Source organism: Heteronotia binoei, chromosome 12 (genome assembly GCF_032191835.1).
Source record: "Heteronotia binoei isolate CCM8104 ecotype False Entrance Well chromosome 12, APGP_CSIRO_Hbin_v1, whole genome shotgun sequence".
Classification (NCBI taxonomy): domain Eukaryota; kingdom Metazoa; phylum Chordata; class Lepidosauria; order Squamata; family Gekkonidae; genus Heteronotia; species Heteronotia binoei.
This window is the reverse complement of record NC_083234.1, coordinates 23,134,161-23,154,656: the sequence shown is the minus strand read 5'-3', so window position 1 is coordinate 23,154,656 and position 20,496 is coordinate 23,134,161. Positions and strand designations below refer to the sequence as shown.

Below are 20,496 nucleotides of genomic sequence, written 5' to 3'. Positions count from 1 at the left end.
TCTCTCCTTTATCAGGAAAAAATATGGGAACTTGAGAACAAAGTATAACCATAACAATTAAATAAATAAAGACATACACAAAATTTAAGAGACAAACAGGGCATCTGTGGTCCTGGAACACAATCCAAGTAAGAACTGCCCTTCTTCAGAAATGCAGGTACCTTTGTTTGTTTGTTTGTTTGTTTGTTTAATACCCTGCCCTTCCTGCCAAAGCAAGCTTAGGGCAGCTTACAAGCCAAATGGCAATTTGTAACATAAAAAGGTAAAAACGTTTTAAAATAGTATCCTCACTAAAACAATACTCACTAAAACAAGCTATAAGCTATGAATATATTAATACTAATGATGGCGAGGTACAGCTAATTGTATATCAATTCTACTAACGACATCCAGATGTCCAAATGGTCTTCAGGTGCTCAAGATGTTCCAGTGGTGCTTCAAGGTGGTCAGCTCTGATTCTCCAACTCAACAGTCTTTGATCTCAACAGTCGAAGACTTGGTGGAAGAGCGTGGTCTTACAAGCCCTGCGGATTTGAAGGCGATACCACAGAGCCCTAACGTCCTCCAGGAGCCTGTTCCACTGCTCGGAGTTGCAACAGAGAAAACCCTCGCCCTAGTTGTAGTTAGCCTGGCTTCCTTAGGGCTGGGGGTTGATAAAAGATTCTGAGACCCTGAATGCAGTACTCCCTGGGGAACATGTGGGGAAAGGTCCCTAAGGTATCCAGGACCTTGGCCATATAAAGCAATAATTTCCTCCCATCGGGTTTAGAATATACATCTCATTGCAACTCAAAGAATCAGCACCTTTCCTAAACCATCTCCATCCAAAGGTGGCTTCCATGGAGACGTTTTGTAATACTGTGTGAACAAATGTCCAGGCTTCAACCCTACAGATCTCTTCTAAGCTACCACTCTCATGGATTGACTGGCAACTCCAGAAGACAAGACTTTGTCCACTGTTTGAATCCCCATCCTCCATATGCATCTACTGATGCATGTGGACCAAGATGGTGGTGCGTGAGGAGCTGCGGCGGTGAAACACTCAATAACTTTGACTTCCTGTAGCCTGGAGTGCCGGTACAGTCCTTTAAAAACCTGAATAATTGTATGGAGGTGCCTTTTACGAGTGTGCTGGGACTTGCAATATTAATTAAAATCGCTGCTAGCGCGGCCTAGCTAAGCGGTGGAGGACCGGAGCAGCCGCGCCATTGGACTGAAACTTACCCAGCCCACCTGACTCCCACCCAGGAGGCATTGGCACGAGTCTTCGCGTCTGTCGAGGGCTGTCGGATGTTGCCAGGCGTTGAAGAGGGGCTGGAGGCAAGGGGCAAGGTGTGTGAGGGTGTCGTGGCAGCAGTACAGAGTGGTTGCATCCTGAAATTGAGATCTGCCAGACTAGCCTGAATGAGCCCAGCTCCAGTGGCCACGAACTGGAGAGGCAGCTGGCTCAGCCTTGCCGTGCTACGAGAGGACAACTCAGTCACGGTGCCTCATAGAAATATACTCGATCCCTTTTGGAGAACGCTGGTGGTGGTTCCTACTGAGTTGCATTTGTTGCTGCTGGAAGCCGACAAGGGACCAGAGATGGAGGTAGCGGGGTGCCTGGATCACAGCGATGATACCATGGGGGGCGTTGCGGAGCAGCAGCGCGGGACGTCCGGCCCCCAAAAGGCAAAATCAATTGGACAAAGGCAGACAAGCTCAGTGCCAGCCAAGGATGCCATCTATAGGACGCTGACTCTATCGTGCACGATGATTATGCTTTAACCATCTAGCACTTAACCACCCAGCACTTGCACTTTATCTGAACTTTAAAGGAAGTTGTTATTTACTGGTTTGATCCTATTGAACTGTTAGATTTATTTAGCACTAATTGATTATTCTGATTAGACGATTACCTATTTATTTAGAATTTAATTCAATATGAATAAATTGGGGGAATATTATAATTAATTAATTAGTGGTATTAGATTATTAAATTATTAAGTGCTATTTGGGTTGCTAATTAATTGGGGGTTAATAATTTGTGGGGTTATCAGGGTTATGGGGAGGGTAAGGGATTAGTCTTTGCAATTAATTGGCTAAGTAGTAAACTGGTAGTGGGATCAATTTAATTGTTGAGTTTAGTTTAATTAGGGATCTGTAGAGTGAATAGAACAGAATAGATTAGATTGGTGCAAGGTATATGTTAGTTGGACCAGCTGGGCCCGATAACACTGTGTGGGGAGGATTATGTCTGGGTCAGGGATTTCAGTTATATGGGGGCGGGGAAGATATGGTGGTGGGTCCAGGTCTTTGTGTTTTGGAAGAGGTCTGAGATGCCAGGATGCTCAAACCTCTTCCCACCTGTGCCCCATCCCAAGGCATGTCGGTTGTGGGGCTAGGACAAATTACTCGGCTCCGACACTGGTGCTGATTAATGCCAGATCTATCAACAACAAAACCCATACTCTACCAGATTATCTGGCATGTGTGACTGAGACCTGGGTGCGTGATGGTGAAACTGTGGCACTGAACCAACTTGCCCCGCCTGGGTTCTCAGTCCTTCACCAATCCTGGACAACTGGGTTGGGGGGGGGGGTTGCAATGCTCATTTGTGATTCTTTTTCTTTCAGGGCACTCCCTGCCCCAAATATCACCAGCACTGAATGTGTTGGCCTTGTGTGGGAGGCTGAGGAGAGTTTGGCTATCTGGGTGGTGTACTGGCCATCTAACGCACCCCAGCAAGCCTGCCTGCCCTGTTCGACGCAGTATCGGCCTGGGTGCTGGACTTCCCCAGGTTAATGGTCCTGGGGGATTTCAACGTCCATGCTGATGATGCGGTGTCCGTACAGGCACAGGACCTAGTCTCCCTCATGGAGACACTGGGACTTAGCCAGATTATATCGACCTCCACACACCAGGCTGGGCACACACTGGACTTGGGTTTTGGGACAGGGATAACATCTGATCTGATATCCTGTCGTTCCAGTTTCATGGTCAGATCATTATGCCCTGAAAGTCCGATTTGTCACCAATATGGTTGCCACCAATATGCAGATGACACCCAGCTCTTTCTGTTGACGGCTGGCCGGATGCCGCCCCAGACCATCTGACCAGGGCCTTAGAAACCATGGCGGGATGGTTGCAGTTAAGCCGGCTGAAGCTTAATCCAACTAAGACGGAGGTCCTGTACCTGGGTTGGGGGGACCAGGATCGGGCATCCGACTTCCCACCCTAGATGGTGCCCCTTTGGTGCCAGCCCAGCAGGTGAGGAGTTTAGGGGTGATACTGGATACCTCTCTTTCCATGGAGGCCCAGGTTTTATTACATTGCAGTTATTGCATTATGTGTTGATTTTATATGTATGTGATCCGCCCTGAACCAAAATAAATAAATAAATACATTTTATGAGTCAGAACAATAGCATCCTTAAACCATTTGCACAGAGCTGTCCAGCTTACAGAGGATGGTTTGAAAGACTCAATAACACTAACTCATGTATTTATGCTACCTGGACATTTTTCGGTACCCAGAAAGACACACAAAATTTATTTATTTATTTAATTCCACTTATAGCCTGCCCTTCCCATAAAACAGCAAAAGCATCACAACACAAAATTTCTTAAAACCAATTAAGCACCAAGTTTACGCAACACAGGGAAAACTTATGGTTTTGGTACTAGGTAAAACAGTCCAGCTAAACAGGTACTAGGAATCTAGACACCATTTTCACCATTACAACACTCACAGCACCAAATCTCAATTCAGGCCTCGATCAATTCCCCCCAACCCCCAACTTCATGCTCAATTTCCTACATCCCTTAGATAACATGCAGCCATTCAAAGAACAGCCAACTAGCTTAATAAAGAAACGGTAGTAGGGCTCCCAAACACCACTTATGCTATCTCATGTACCTAACCAGAATCTGCTAAACCAAACAGTTTCCAAAAAAAAGAAAGATGATAACGACTAAACTGTGTCATTCCAAAGAGACAAGGAACTACTGAACTGCGTATATACATATAAAAAGGTAGGAAAATGAAAATTCCAGGCTTTTGCAAGCATAAAGAGGCAGGTATAAAGCCCCATTTATTTTACCTGGTCTGTGCTTGATTTGTTCAGCATTCCACATTTTCATTTTAAAATATTTCCTAGTTTATTTCTAGCTCTATACATGACAAATTATATCCTTTTGTTTTTGCCATGTTAAAAGATATTTTGTTCAGCTATGGAACTAGGCTTTTGGTGCCTTGGCTACTGATAAAACTATTTATACATTCACATTAAAAATAGCATGCTTCAAAATTCAGCCCCCTCTCAGCAGCTCTGCCAGACTTATTTTATTTAGCTGCAAATGAGCTTATTTTGCAACCAGTTAGCTTTTACAGCACGGCAAACATTTCAGCAGACACGGAGCCATTCCAAGTCACAGAAACATTCCTATTAAACTGGTTCACAGCTATTCAGTCAGTGACATTATTCTCCCCTTCTTTTAGTTATATTTTAACAATCTGGCATGCTGAAGATGGCAATCTAGTCTACCACAACCTCCCTGTGCTTATTCTGACAACACAATGTTTTTTTTTGTTTTTCAGAGTGGAAAAATCACTGTTGAAATCTAAAAAGACAAGCTAGCAGTTATGGTTTCTTTTAGTGAGTGACACAACTTGGCAGGGTTCCTGATTGTCATGTAGTCCTTTATGCAGCAAGGCTGGGTTCAACCGCAAATTGAAGAGAACAGTTGTCTTTAACCAGGGAGTTGGCATAGCACTGTAGGTAAGCTATCATAAGGCACCCCCTTTCAAATCTTGTTTTGGCCATGAACACATTAGGTGGCCTTGTATAAGCCTCACTATAAACCCCATATGCAGTATTGACAATATTACCTTATACATTATTGAAGACTAGAAAAAAAATATGAAGTCCTCTGAACATTAACATGTTATATCAGTGCTAAGTACTGCAAATTATCTAAGCTTACACAGATTTCAGCTGCTTAGTAAACTAGTGCCAACTCATTGCAGACTATCACATTCAATGCAACTTAATTGACTGTCACAGCCATACTGAACGAAGAATAAGAAGGGAGTGATTCACCCCTTTTCCTAATAGTTGCACCAGTGGATCCATGCTTAATAGTGCCTCTTAATTTTAATTTTTAAAATTTATTTAGTTTTCTAGCCTGCCCTCCACTGCACAAAAGGGCTCAGGGTAGGTTACAATAAATGTACACAACAAATTTAGAACAATTACAACATAATCATACAATATTAAATCCTATACAGAACATCAGTGATGCAACTCACAGGACACAAGTTAACAAGTGCTCCCAAGAAAATTATCTGTTGTGTGCGCCCAAAGATGAAACCAGATACTGGGCAAGTCAGAAAAAGCCCACAAACAGTAGCACAAAATAAAATGGTGCAAAGGAGGGTAGGGGAGGTCAATGTAGTTAGACCTCTGCCACCTCAATTATAGGCACCTCAACTCAGCTATATGGAACATCTCCATTTTTCAGGCCCTGTGGAATTGCAACGTCCCACGTTGGAATTGCTGGCACCAAAGGGGCACCCATCTAGGGTGGGAAGTCAGATGCCCAATCCTGGTCCCCCCAACCCTGGTACAAGACTTCCATCTTAGTTGGATTAAGCTTCAACCAGCTTAACTGCAACCATCCCGCCACGGTTTCTAAGGCCCTGGTCAGATGGTCTGGGGCGGCATCCGGCCAGCCATCAACAGATAGATCTTACTCGGGAGAGTTTTCCACCTGGCTGGAGCCAGAGCCCGGTTGATGTGAAGTGGATGTCTTTTGTGCCAGGAACCACCAGCAGATGTTGCTATAGAGCACAAAGCTCTTAGAAGGACATCCTGGGAGCGACAGTTTTGCAGACCACACAGGGCTTTAAAGGTTAACACCCATAACCTTGAACTTGATCCAGTATTCAACTAGAAGCCAATGCAGCTGGCAGAACACTGATTATATTGGGCTTTTATTTCTTCGGCATCTCCAGGGATGGCAAATAACATCACATATACGAACAGAACCTTTGCATATCATTTCTCTTTGGTTAATCAAAAATAGGACTTTTCAAAGTATACATAATTTTGATTAGGAGACAGGTTTACTGCTATACATGTGTCTCAGATACATTCTAAATCACATTTTGGTGCTCTGAGCTTAATGGTTACCCATGGTGCTGCTACTGAAGTCAAGCTGTGGAAGTGATCTTTACCAGAATTGATAAATACATTGCAAACATGAAAAAAAAATTAAAAATCAAGACTAGAAGCAAAAGATGTATATGACAAGTACAACTGGAAAGCAGGGTTAGTGGGGAGCACACACAGCAGACAATATAGTACAACAGAACACAGTATAGTAATCTTGCAAATCAAACTTTCAACACAACTCTTCGTTACTATGAGTCCTCTTCTATTATAGGTGGCATGGTAGTATAGATGGGTTTTTTATGACCTATAGTAGATACTGAATATTGACCCTGGATGATAGAAAAATCTATTATGTTCCCTTTGAAATATTAACCAATCTGGAGTCCTACTGGTGAAAGTGATACTATAACAGGGGACAAGCAGTGCAAAATTCAGGAACCTGGAGAGTGTCTAGGTTTAAAGAAATTCATTACAATCCCAAATTTACACCACTGCAAATGCTACAGCAGTTTTACATTAGTAGGAAACCAGATTATCACAAAAGTGCAACTGGCCACCTTGTGATTATAAATAGCTGTTTAATTGAATGATGGATTTAGCTGATCTTAACTAACACAACAACTACAACTCAATATAGCTTCTTCTAAAGCTGGGAACTATACTTCAGGGTTCTGGTGCTCCAATATTGTTGAAACAAGGAACGCCTATCAAGTGATACATATATGGCAATTAGTTATGGCACTTGACTGTGGTTATGGGGGAACATCTTGGTGTTTCCTCCCAAGTCTATAAAACAAGAGTCACAGAATTCCTTGTTTCTAGAAGCAAAGACTTTTAAAATTAAAAATACTTGGGAAAAGAATATGTGTTCTCAGAGCGATTTACTATACTTCAGAACACACATCACTATGAGATTAACTTCCAATAAAGCTAAAGGGATCTTTGAATACATTTGCCATTTTGATAAATTCACAGCGGTATAGAATATTATTGTGGTTTGCTTTTTATTAAATATTAGATTGAGTTGTGTGTGTGTGTGAAGTGCTGTCAAGTCACAACCAACTTAGGATGACCCTGTAGGGTTTTCAAGGCAAGAGACTAACAGAGGTGGTTTGCCACTGCCTTCTTCTGCATAGCCATCCTGGAATTCCTTGGTGATCTCCCACCCTGCTTACCTTCTGACAGGTGATGAGACTGGGCTAGCCTGGGCCATTCAAGAGTTATCTGCCCAGAATGTATTCACGCCTTCACTTGATACATACAGAACACAAAAAGGATAGGCCTTCCTTGTTTCAACAATATTGGAGCACCCGAACCCTGAAGTATAGTTCCCAGCATTAGAAGAAGTTGGACATGTTTGATGTAAAAATGTGACCTGCAGGCTCCACTGATGAAACATTGCAAAGAGGTGTTCAGCCACAAACCAAATGATGCAAGGTGAAATGACAGGAGGCATGTAGCCAAAAACATAATTATGTGGCTTGAATTCAAACCCAACAAGATTTAACTTAATGATAGAGTATACTCTGGACTATATAGGGGTGTGCAAAAAAAAACAAAACCCCTTATTGGCATTTTTCAGCTATTATTTGAGCTGGATATAGATTTGTTGTTGCTGTGGCTATCCAAAAGGGCCAAGCTTCAAAAATCCCAAAGATCTCAAATAGAAAGGGTATTTAAAGAGACTGAAGTTCCTTTAAGTGTCTTCTGGGTGAACCTGCTGCTGGGAGAAGGTGTTTAAAGGGACTGCAAGCCCTGCAAATGCCTTCAGAGTTGACTCGCAGGTTGGAGAAGGCATTTAAAGAGACCACGATACCTTTAAACACATGTTCCCCTCCACTTAAATCAATGGAAGATGGGGGCACCTTATCTGGGGGCCAATAAAATTGGAGCCCCTAGACTGATTTTTTTTTTTAAATTAGAAGGGCGGGTGTCTGAGGAAAGGCCCTATCTTCTATGTAATACATTCTGAGCCCTTACCTCAGAAAACAGCCCCCCAAGCCCCAGATATCCCCTAATTGATTTCCCATTATGCCTTACGGCAGGGGTGGGGAACCTTTTTTCTGCCAGGAGCCATTTGGATATTTATAACATCATTCACAGGCCATACAAAATTATCAACTTAAAAAACAGTGCTTTGCCGAGGAAGAACTATTTAGGCTGTCAAAATGAATGCAAATAATTGTTTTTCTATTTGAAGTCACATGGGGAGAACCTAATTCAGCACACACACACACCGGCCTGCCGGGCTAGGCAAATGCCTAGGTTCAGGCATTTTAGACCACATCCCCTAATATTAGCATATTAGGTCATACACTCATTAGCATATTAGGTCACACCATCTGGGATAATCACATGCAAATTGAACTGGTGGTAGCTGGCTTCTACCCCCCACACCTGCCAGCCCTCCCGCTGCTCCCAGCAGACCTTTAAAGGCACCCACATACCCCAGCAGCAATCCTTCACAATGCCCACAAGAGGGGGGAGGCTCGGCCCAGCGATCCCCGAGGGCCAGACCAAGTGATCTCAAGGGCCGTTGTGACGGAAAGCTAGGGGTTAACCAGAAACTGAAGACGCACAGGGCCTGCGTCAGGTGACCTGAGGGTGGGGGCAAAGTGCTCAGAGCTCTCAGGGAGGGAAAGTGGTTGAGTGACAGAATCTGCTGAGGCAGTCATTCAGGCAGTTGGTGTCTGATAGAGTTGGTGCCTGTCAGAAGAAGTCTGTCAGTGTTGGGGCCTGACAGAGACTGAGTGGGTCAGTTTGTGCTTGACCGAGGCTGGGAGGGCAGCTGATCCTGTGAAGGAGCTTGAGACAGTGGCGGGAAAGACTTCCAGAGGCTGCAAGCTCGACAAAACCAGCCAAGAGGGCTGTGTGTGAGGAACAAGTGTGAGTCAGTCAAGACCTGAATGGTCACAGACACCTATAGACAACTCTGAAGATCCAGTGAGGTGGTTGAGGGAGCGGATGTGGGTCTGAGACACCAGAAGGACTGGTAGTAGTGGCTCCAGTCAAGGGGTGAGACTTGGCACATCATTCCCAAGAGGCCAGACCTTGGCTAGAGGTGGAGAGTGAGTTATAGGGAAACTGTGAACTGAAACCTGAGAGACTCAAGAAGGAAAAAGTTAATGTAAAGCCTGAAACAACTGAGCAACGTGTTAACCTGTGTAAATATCTCCCATATCCCCAGTTTAAAGACTTTGTGTTATAATAAATCTGTGGTTTGAGTTAAAGTTCTTGAGAGCCTATATTTTTGGGAAAAACTAACAAAGCTGCTGTGGTCCCCTACGAAGAGAATTCTATTTCCATCAAATAACGAAGTAAAATACCCCGAAGAGACTGAAATAAAGAGATTCAGTGAGGCCGTGAGGTTGGCGCTGCTATAGCCGTAAATGGCTCTAGGGCCTGACGTTTCCCACCCCTTCCTTATAGAGACCACTGACAATTTTTTTAAAAATCAGGTTTTCTGAAAAATCACAGATCCAAATACCACACCAGTATTGAGATTTGGGAATATCAGAAAATACTGGTATTTGGGGGATTCTATATGCTCAAATCCAAAAAATACTGGGGGGTTTTATGTTAAACCAATTTTTATTATTTTTTGCAACATATTGAAAAAATGTTCATCAAACAAATTTCAAGATATTAACCAATACATTACAAAATTTCCTCCTCCCTCCAGCCCTATTTCTTGACCTCCGCCGGTGTTTAAAATAATTAAAAAGAAAAAAAAGGTAACATTCACGCTTATAGAATCTTCACTTCCAATTTACCTTAATACAAAATAAACCAAGACTGTATTGATTATTATTAAAATTTACCCTCTATTTATCTCATAATCTAACCCTCTACTAAATTGCATATCAGATCTGAAATCCATGTTTACAACTTTATCTTCCCCTTAAAAGTTCTGATAATATTATCAAAAACCACTAAGTGTCTCTTGACTTTCCATTGTTTTTCAACAAAATTTTGAAATTTCTTCCAATCATCCTTAAATTTTTCTGACTTACAGTCTTTTAAGATTCTAGTAAGTTTATCCATTTCACTCCAGTGTAACATTTTTAAGATCCAGTCCCATTTCTCTGGTATTTTATCTTGCTTCCACATTTGCGCATATAATGTCCTTGCAGCTGAAAGCAAGTACCACAACAATGTCCTATCTTGTTTCGGAAAACTTTCCATTTGTAATCCCACCAGAAAGATATCTGGTGCTCTCTTGATGTCATAACCCAAAATTTTCGAGGTCTCTTGTTGAATCATTTGCCAAAACTGTTTCGCTTTACCACAAGTCCACCACATATGGTAGAAAGAACCTTCATGTTTTTTACACTTCCAACACCTGTCTGATATTTGATTATTCATTTTTGCTAATTTCTTAGGTGTCATATACCATCTATACAACATTTTAAAACAGTTCTCTTTTATATTGTTACAAAAAATACTGGCTTTGTCTGCACACCCTTAGGGGAATAATCTAGACAATGAATAAAGAAAGATATTTGGATCCACTACAGATTTCTGCGGCAGGGAAGGATTTTTGTGCAGAGTGAGATTCCTCCACTTCCCCCTTGCACCCCTAAATACACCCTGAAATGCTGCTTAGGGGAGAGGTTGTCAGGGAAAATTACTGCCCCTTCCATCCTCAGAAGACCACTGTATAATTCAAGCCAGATATTAGATGCAACTGAACCAAAAATGTGTGTTACATGAAAGAGAAGGCACAGTTGGTGTTTTGCCCACACCCTGCAAATTCATCTGTGAGGAAATGGGAAAATGTGAAGGAAGCATATTGACAGCAAGTCTAAGAAGGAGCCAACGCAGCATAGATGTCTGGCCAATTAATTGCTGGCAGAATTCACCTATTAGATTCCAAAATTTGTCTTAGCAGAAACAGTCTCTTCACCCATCATAGGCTGCAAACACAGATTCAGCCCCAGAACTGGAGCTCAATTCTGTCTCTCAGTGCTCTACACTGTCATCATTGGCTACCTATGATTGCTGAGAGATCAGGAAGAAATTCATGCACATTTTCTCACTGAAGAGGAAGTGAACAACTGAAGTGGGAGATCTTACACTGAACCATGGTGAAGGAAGTTGCACCTGAACCAGCAACATCAAAACCATCATGAAGGGGATTAAGCAAGAAAGCAGTATCTTTCCCCTGGTGAAACCTTAGAGAGGAAAAAAACAGTCTGACCAAGCCAAGCAATTTTCCAATATATTGTACAATAATACACTTAATAACAAGAAAAAGGCTTACCTTAAAAACTCATTATGGAAAAATGCTGACCTCACCATAGGAGTTTCCAAACTACAAACTTTAATGGGTCTCTGCCTAGTAACATAGTTTACTGGCTACATTTAAAAGTGCAATATTTGAAATCTTTTGCCTGATTATCTGCTGTGGACTGAATGGCAAACTTAAATAGTTTCAGTAGGCCACTCAGAAAAGAGACTAACAGATTTCCCACCAACAACTCATTTCTTTTCTTTTTGCTATACTACTGTCATTTGTTTTTTTTAAAAAATGCTCCTCGACATTAGCTTCTAGACTTAATTTAGCAAGTTAATATTCTTCCACTGGCCTGCTTTGGTATTCAGAGAGTTTCACACAATACTGCAACAAACCCAACATCTATATCCATTCCAAGCTTATGTTTATGCACTGAGTATTCTACACGCACAGCTTTTCAACTTATTTGGTCTGATCATAGATGGGTGCTTGAGTATCCACAGCAGCTCCCCATGACACCAATTTAAGGTTATAAAATATGGCTGGAAACACAGAAACCTAGCCAGAAAGGTACCTTTCCCCATACAGCAGCATAAGTTACTCGATATGCTCCAGTCCAACAAATAAGGCTATTAAGCCACATGCCCTGATATGGGAGACAAACACGCGTCAAATCACACTACTGTGTGCTCCTTGGAGTACACCATCACTGCTCTTGAACCAGGGATGCAGATGCTGTTACTAACTGCATTTCAAAGGCAAGAGTTATAGGCATTTCATACCAGTTCTACTGCTGCTTTTGGCTACCACTGAGTGCCAAACTAGATAATACGATGTCCCCAAGTCTGCCATAGGAACACACTGTTTTATTCCTTGACCTTTTTGGTCTTAAATGTGCCACTGGACTCAAATTTTGTTCTGTGGCTTCAAACCAACACAGCTACCCATTTTCATGGGGACACACTGTCCTTTTAAGGCTGGGAGTTCCTTTTTTAAAAAAATGCCACAAGTCCCAAGTACTGTAATGAAGGTAACGGAGAAGCTCTTTCTTACCACTCGGCTACTGGGTGCCAGATGATCAGATCAGACAAAGTCTCTTTCTCACCTTCCTTTCCAGGCTCAGCCAAAGAGCAGTCCTATCACCCAACAACCACCATTCCTCACCTCTGCTGCTGCCAAGGTCCTATTGCCATTACCATCACTGGGCTCAACTGGCTTCAGCAGCAAGATTGCCGAGGCCCTGGCCCAGAAGAAAAGCAGTGCATTGTCTGCTTGCTCTAACATAGCCCAGCCACCTGACGGCTGAGCCGCAAGAGAGATTTTCTCCATTGCCTGCACTTCAGGATCAGGCCCCATGGTGTTCTTAAAAGGAGGAACTCCCACTTAAATGGTGGCTCATCCTGTGGCAGTCACTGAGACACTGTATTGGCTGGTCTGGCCCTGAGCTAACTGAGATAATGTTGAAGAACTGTCTCTTTCTAGTAAGCTACTGTCTGCCTGTCTGTGAGCCTGTTTAACTGCCTGTCCTATTCTCTGTTGCTATCTTCCCTTGCCTTTGGTGGTGGTAGAGAGGAGCAGACCCAGCCAATGGCATGAAAGTTGTCTTGACCGGCGGTTCATGGGCCAATGGCTATAGTGATATGGATCACAGCCAATGGGAGAACTGGAAAACATCAGGATGTTAGGCTATATGTATGAGATAAGATATGCTACAGCAAGACAGTAGGGACCATGGGAGACAAAAAAGTTACTCACAATGAATATAATTCTGGAAATAAATACAAAATATCAGAAGGTTCAACAATAACCCAAGTGGTATAACAAGACGCAGTCTAGCAAATCATCTTCCAAGGCGTTCAACACCAACCATCAAAGATAAAGTCTTCATAAGTAATGCCCTAGGTACTGGTAACAATCATGTGACTATGTTTCTTTTCAAGTACCCCAAGACTTGAATAGACCAGGACATATGCATCCAAAAAAAAGCCAAAGCAAGGACCACATCCCGACAATCGTTTTGGATTATTTCTTTCTCAAGAGCTCTGGTCCAGCGTATATAGTCTCCCTAGCAGAAAGATTCTATACAACAAAAGCAGTTTACTGCTACAACCATGAATTTTATAAAATAAGCAAATGTGCATGTATTCACATACTTAATATAATTGCCATTGCACCTTTTTTTTTCATCTCCACATACCTTATGCTGCTGTTTCCCATCACAAGGAAGTGAACAAAAAGATATGTTAGAAACCAAAACACAACCACTTAATCACTGGAAATCATTGTACCTCCCATGGCTTCTTAGATTTCACTGAGCATGCCCCATATGTTTCCCTGGTCATTTAAGAATAGGAATGAGTTTCATCTTTCTTTTAAAGACAGAGATAGACAGAAAGTCGGGGTTCTCAGAATACTGAATTAAGGGCACTTACTAAATTCCTTTCATAGCATGACTATGGAATATGCAGCCACTTTAGTGGGTTGGAGGAATCTGTATTGATGTTTATATTCATCTTCACTATAGCACTACATGCAATTATGCATAGATGCCATGTACGTTTATTAAGGGTGCATTTTTAAAGGACTCTAAGGATATCAAATGTAAATTCTCACATTGTTAAACATAGTTCACTTGGCTAAAGCAGATACATGTGGACTCAATTAGTTTTGCAATCCTGCTCTGTTAATAGTCACAATGCTTTTAAAATTTAACATCCAGTCTGCAGCTGAAAACTGTAATGGCCAAGAACACTTAAAAAAAAACAACTATATGTAACCACGAACCATCTTCTGCTCTTCCATGAATATCAGCCTATCAAAGTTCATTTTACAAATAAGTTTGTGCAGCTTTAGCATATTTTGTAACATTGTAAAGACAATGCAAAACTAAACTAAGTATGAATTCAATGGATCCAAACAAGCAAGCAACAGAAGCCTACAGAACTTGCTTTGTGGGAAGGCTTGAGCAAACTTAACAGAGACTGAACAAACATATATGAGAAATTGCCTACAAACATACTGTTTTCTCCTCAGTGTCTTATGACAGTAAGTGACTAGTACTTCTATGTTTATTCCACAGACTTTTCAACGGAGGAGATAACTCAGATATACCATCAACTGCTATTTAAGTCAAGAAAGACTCTTTGAAATACCATACGGATAATCAGACTAATAATTCACCCAGTTTTTCCATGGATGCAACAATAGATTCTTTAAGAGACAGTGCTAAGAAAGGAAGAGTCTAAAGTGATATCCACCTTTTGATTTTATCCTTAAGGATATTTTGCCAAGCACAGAAGCTATTTCTTTAACAGGCTAATTAACTGAAACCAATGAAAGAATGTTGATGTGGCAAGTCTTGCCTGTAAAACTTGGAGCTATAAAAGCTAACCCAAAATATCAAAATCTCAATTCCATATTAGAATCTACCATCAATGAAAACTTGATGCTTACATTCAAAATGTCTCCTTTTCAGTAGTTTTAAACATAAGGTCAGACAATTTCAGTTATTGATGGATTCATCTGCATGTCTCAAAATTATACCCTATCATAACCTCTTAACTAGCTTTGTTCAATACCCACATTTGAACAGTTGTTAAACTTTCCATCAAGTTGCTACAATCCATTGCTAATTCCCAAACCATCATTTTACTGGCTGGTTTAAGCATGCAAATTAAGCACAATGCAAACATAGTACAGACAGACAGAACAGATATATGCAAATGTGCACCTCTACGATACGTATTATTACAATACTAGGAATAAGACCCATTGTGACAAAAATACAATGGGATCTAGAAAGAGGCTCTGGGCGAGTGCCCCTCCCACTCTTGCTGTCTTCTCACCCACCCAAGTGAAGGCATTCACTCCCCCCTCCCATATCAAGGGGAGTTGATCTCTGCCATCCGAAGAGCAGCTGTAATTCTCCAGACCTCACCTAGAGATTGGCAACAGTGGCTCCCCAGGAGGAAATGGCTGGTTTGGAGGGTGGAGTCTATGGCATTGTACCTGTCTTAGGTCCCACCCCTCCTCAACCCCTACCCTCTCCAGGCTCTACCGCCTTCATATCTCCAGGAATTTCCAAACTGGAGCTGGCAACTGCTAAGTCACACTGGCTGTCATAGGGAGGCTGCTGCTAAAAAGGAGCAAGCAGTCAGGACTAGTTAAGTCATGCCAGTCAGGTGTCATCAAGTCACCCAGAGGGTGGTGCTAGGCCTGAAGATCTCACAACTGAATTCCAGACAACAGATCTCTCTCTTCATGAGGCTGCAAGTAAAGAGGCAGCCCTTCTCAGACTGATTGATGGAGAGGACACAGAGAAGCAGCTGAGATGTGACTGTCTGTGAGGTAAGTCTGTTTTGGTAGTTTGTTCAGTGTTCCCAGTCCTTCAGTAGGAGGAAGTCAGACAATGGAAACTCAGAGGTGGTGACTGACATATGATGTGCCATTTGTCCAGTGCATGAAATGCATTCCATAAGCCAATGAGAGAGCTCCATTTGGCCACTACCATGGGGAAATTATGTGTCGATAGATAAGTTTTTCCCTCCACATTAACACCACAGTACTTCTCCCATTAAAAGAACAGAGACATCAAAATATTGTGCATCTCATGCCATATTTCATAAACATCAAACCAGGGAGAGAGCTATGGCATTTACCTGACAAGAAATTTGCACAAGGTAGACAAGCTCCTTCGATTCACAGCCATTTCTTGTTACTTCATTCTGTTCCTCTGGGAGTGAAAGCTACATTAAGAAAGCAACAGAGGGTGGGAGGAAAGAAGAGGAAGACACAGTCATTTAACAGGAATAAACCAGTCATCCATAAAGCAATGCATGCAAATATGGTTTGCTCTAAGATACATTGTATATCAAGGGCATGTTTGGTAATAGACTGAAAATATGTAACAGCACACAAATATTTGCATATAAGTATCTATTTGCCTGATCAGACATTTAAAATAAGACTTTCTAGTGTACCTGTAAGACAAGCCCTGATACGAAAAAGCACAAAGATTAAATCTCTAGTTATCAAATAATCCCATTAATATTCACTGCAGTTGTAGCAATCTTGTAACTAACTAATTTATTGTATTTAGAGATGACTAAGGAAAGCACTATTTAAACCGTGTTATCTACATTTCAATGTAACTGAATATTTACTATAACAGGTTGTTTTATAGCATCATTCATTAATTTTAAAAAGTTATTTGACATTTCACAATAAGCCTCCCCCAGACAGAGATCTGGCTTTATTAAATTTATGTTGAGGGGTTGGAATGGCCAGTTCTCATTTTGAAAGATCACCCCCCAAAAACTAGATTCTTTGTGTCACATTTTACTCTTGACACAGCAACTGCACATAACGCAATATAACTATTCAGGGCTCCATTTCTGGAGTATGAATTGTACATAACTAATGCCATTCACTTCTTAATGGACTAGCAGCCTTAGATTAAAGTTTCCGTTAAATAAAAATTCTCATTTTTTCACACAGTAAAACATGAAAATCTGTAGCAAAACAATCTCATAAGCACTAAAACCAGCAACAGGTGCTCTGATTGCTCCTAAACATAAACTATTTATACATGTCAAGATAATCATTAATTGGATGGGTCACAGGGAAGTGATTTCACATAAAGAACACAAGGGCAAATGCCAACACTACAAATCACATGGTATCCTATCCTATATGACAGGGGTGGCCAACGGTAGCTCTCCAGATGTTTTTTGCCTACAACTCCCAGCAACCCCAGCCAGCATGGCCAATGGCTGGAGCTGATGGGAGTTGTAGGCAAAAAAACATCTGGAGAGCTACTGTTGGCCACCCCCCTGCTATATGATAATAATGGGGAGTCATCATGACAAGCATGCCAAGAAATCAACTGAAAGCAAGGTTAAATCTACTTCACTGAAATGCATGGGATTTAAAAATAATAATTTTAACTGGATTGTGCCCATTAATTCACATTAAGGCTACAATAATAAACTGCTTACTTGGAAATAAACTTTTCTAAGAAATGTATTGGGATAGGAAGGGCTCTTTAGACAAACAGAGTCAAATTGCTGGAGCATCCCACTTCAAACAGGGAAGTACAGTAGTGGTTGTCATCACATCCATATATTAATTTGTATTGCATTGTAATAATATTATTATTCATATATTACTTATTTATAACAGAACTCCTTGTAACTAGGCTAACCCTCTTTTCGACACACTCCAGATTTTCAGTGCATGTGACTTCTATTCTCCCTCTTCCAAACTCCCATGGGGGGAGGTTTCAATCAAACAGGGAGTGGCACTGTGGCTGAGTTCCTGCTTTGCATCACTGGCTCAAGTCCAGACATTTCCAGATAAAAGGATTTGATGATGTTTAAGACACTGAGGCCCTGGAGAGCTACTGCCAGTCAAGGTAGACAGTGTGTGCATGGCATGTACCATCAAGACACTCCTAATTTATGGTAACCCTGCAAGTTAGTGACCTCTAAAACATCCTCTGTCATTCAGATCTTGCAAACGAAAGGCCATGATTTCCTTGACTGGGTCAATTCATCTCATGTTTGGTCTTCCTCTTTTCTTACTGCCTTCAACTTTTCCTAACATTATTGCATTTTCAGGCAAGAACTGACACTGATAAACCAATGGATTGACTCCAAATAAGAAAGCTTGATGTGTTCAAACAATCTTCACAATTAAGTAATAAAGTCCAGGCACTGTTTAACCATGTGATGAGATCTGGATAGAGAGTTTTTAAGTTACCAATTAAAGTGTAAACATACAAAGATATATAGGGTTCTGTTCATGGACCCTAATCACTTTGTTAATACCATCCTGACTGTAGGCTAGTCCATTCTAGATTTGTAATGGACTTGAAAAACAGTGACATTCAAGGAAGAATTAGGTATTTGCAACATTATGATATTTAGTATCATCTGCAAATTTGATAAGCATTCCCTCTGTTCCTTCATCCAAATTATTTATGAAGATGTTGAACAAAACAGGCCCCAAGACAGATCCTTGAGGCAGGCCACTTGACACTCCTGCTTGTTTCCCATACTCTGTGCATTAGTGTAGCGACTTTGAAATCCATGGTTCATGTGCCCTGCAGTTTTCACTTAAGTACTTTCCTGTGAGTGAATGTTACCTAGCATATGCACTGCTCCCAGCAAAACTTTAGTGTTCTTTTCTCCAATTATTGCTATCATACTAGGCTTTGAATTTTTATCTTGCTCCCCCATAGGATTTAGTTTAAAGCACTCCTTGTTAGGTTTGCAAGGCTATTACCAATCGCATTAGCTACTACCATAGAGTTTTGCCTACAAACCAGAGTATTACTCCAAGATATCATGTTTATTTCCAGCTTCTTGCCTGTTTGGGGGGGGGGGGTCCCCTCCAACAGGTAGCTGGCCAGAGGCAGAGAGGAACACCCAAAAACATGAAAAAAAAATAATTATCTGAGATGAGGAGGCATGTGAAGAGGAAACTGAAGGGAAAGGTAAATACAGTCAAAACCCTTGGGGAAGCTTGGAGGCTATTTAAAACTACAATCCTAGAAGATCAGATAAAATATATACCACAAGTTAGGAAAGGCACAAACAGGTATAAGAGAAAGCCTGCATTGTTAACAAACAAAGTAATGGAAGCTGTAAAAGGTAAGAAGGACTCCTTTAAGCAGTGGAAAGCTAGTCCAAAGATGGGGGTGAGAGTAGGCAGTGAAGTGGCCAAGTTTGCAGATGACACTAAATTGTTCAGGGTGGTAAGAACCAGAGAGGATTGTGAGGAACTCCAAAGGGATCTGCTGAGGCTGGGTGAGTGCGCGTCAACGTGGCAGATGATGTTCAATGTGGCCAAGTACAAAGTAATGCACATTGAGGCCAAGAATCCCTGCTACAAATATAAGTTGATGGGGTGTGAACTGGCAGAGACTGACCAAGAGAGAGATCTTGGGGTCGTGGTAGATAACTCACTGAAAATGTCAAGACAGTGTGCGATTGCAATAAAAAAGGCCAACGCCATGCTGGGAATTATTAGGAAGGGAACTGAAAACAAATCAGCCAGTATCATAACGCCCCTGTATAAATCGATGGCACGGTCTCATTTGGAATACTGTGTGCAATTCTGGTCACCGCACCTCAAAAAGGATATTATAGCATTGGAAAAAGTGCAGAAAAGGGCAACTAGAATGATTAAACACTTTCCCTATGAAGAAAGGTTAAAACGCTTGAGGCTCTTTAGCTTGGAGAAACGTCGACTGCGGGGTGACATGATAGGGGTTTACAAGATGAAGGTAGAGAAAGAAGTACTTTTCTCCCTTTCTCACAATACAAGAACTCGTGGGCATTTGATGAAATTGCTGAGCAGTCGGGTTAAAACGGATAAAAGGAGGTACTTCTTCACCCAAAGGGTGATTTAACATGTGGAATTCACTGCCACAGGAGATGGTGGCGGCTACAAGCATAGCCAGATTCAAGAGGGGGTTAGATAAAAATATGGAGCAGAGGTCCATCGGTGGTTATTAGCCACAGTGTGTGTGTGTGTGTGTGTGTGTGTGTATAAAATTTTTGGCCACTGTGTGATACAGAGTGTTGGACTGGATGGGCCACTGGCCTGATTCAACATGGCTTCTCTTATGTTCTTATGAGACCCCACTCCCACCCGGAGGTCTGACATCCCTAATTTCACTACTGGCTATATCAGTTTTCATAAGGTAATAAAACCCACTAAAACACATTTGATTTTCAACTATTATCTTTAATGTACATACTAAAAGGAAGTTTGGCATACATTTGGCTCAGATGTAAGGAATATTTTCTACGAGAAGCAAAACAATATTATAACACATTTGAAACATATAGATTGTATCCCAATTTATCTGTGATCGTAAAAGGCTGGAGAACATACTGGAAAGCTTTCCTACATGGAGCCTTAGCAAGCCAAAAATAGGTGCCAAATGTGGCTAACATATGCCATAATACTGATTAGCAAAGATTTTGAATATACATTTCATAATATGTCTCTGTGATAGAAGCTGAAGTTTAGAAAACACAATTTTCTTGGAATTGAATATTTTCCCTTTTTAGATTTTGCTGTGTTAGGAAACTGGCAT

The 20,496-nt window shown here is 41.5% G+C and overlaps 1 protein-coding gene across 3 annotated transcripts in view; it reads right to left on the bottom strand.

The window, feature by feature from the left end:
- Positions 1–20,496, bottom strand: part of ARHGAP32 (Rho GTPase activating protein 32) — a 236,965-nt gene that overhangs the window by 121,310 nt on the left and 95,159 nt on the right. For all 3 annotated transcript variants that reach the window (XM_060251779.1, XM_060251780.1, XM_060251781.1), the window contains exon 5: positions 16,049–16,135. In XM_060251779.1, coding sequence (XP_060107762.1) covers positions 16,049–16,135 — 87 coding nt within the window. The remainder of the gene's footprint in view (positions 1–16,048; positions 16,136–20,496) is intronic.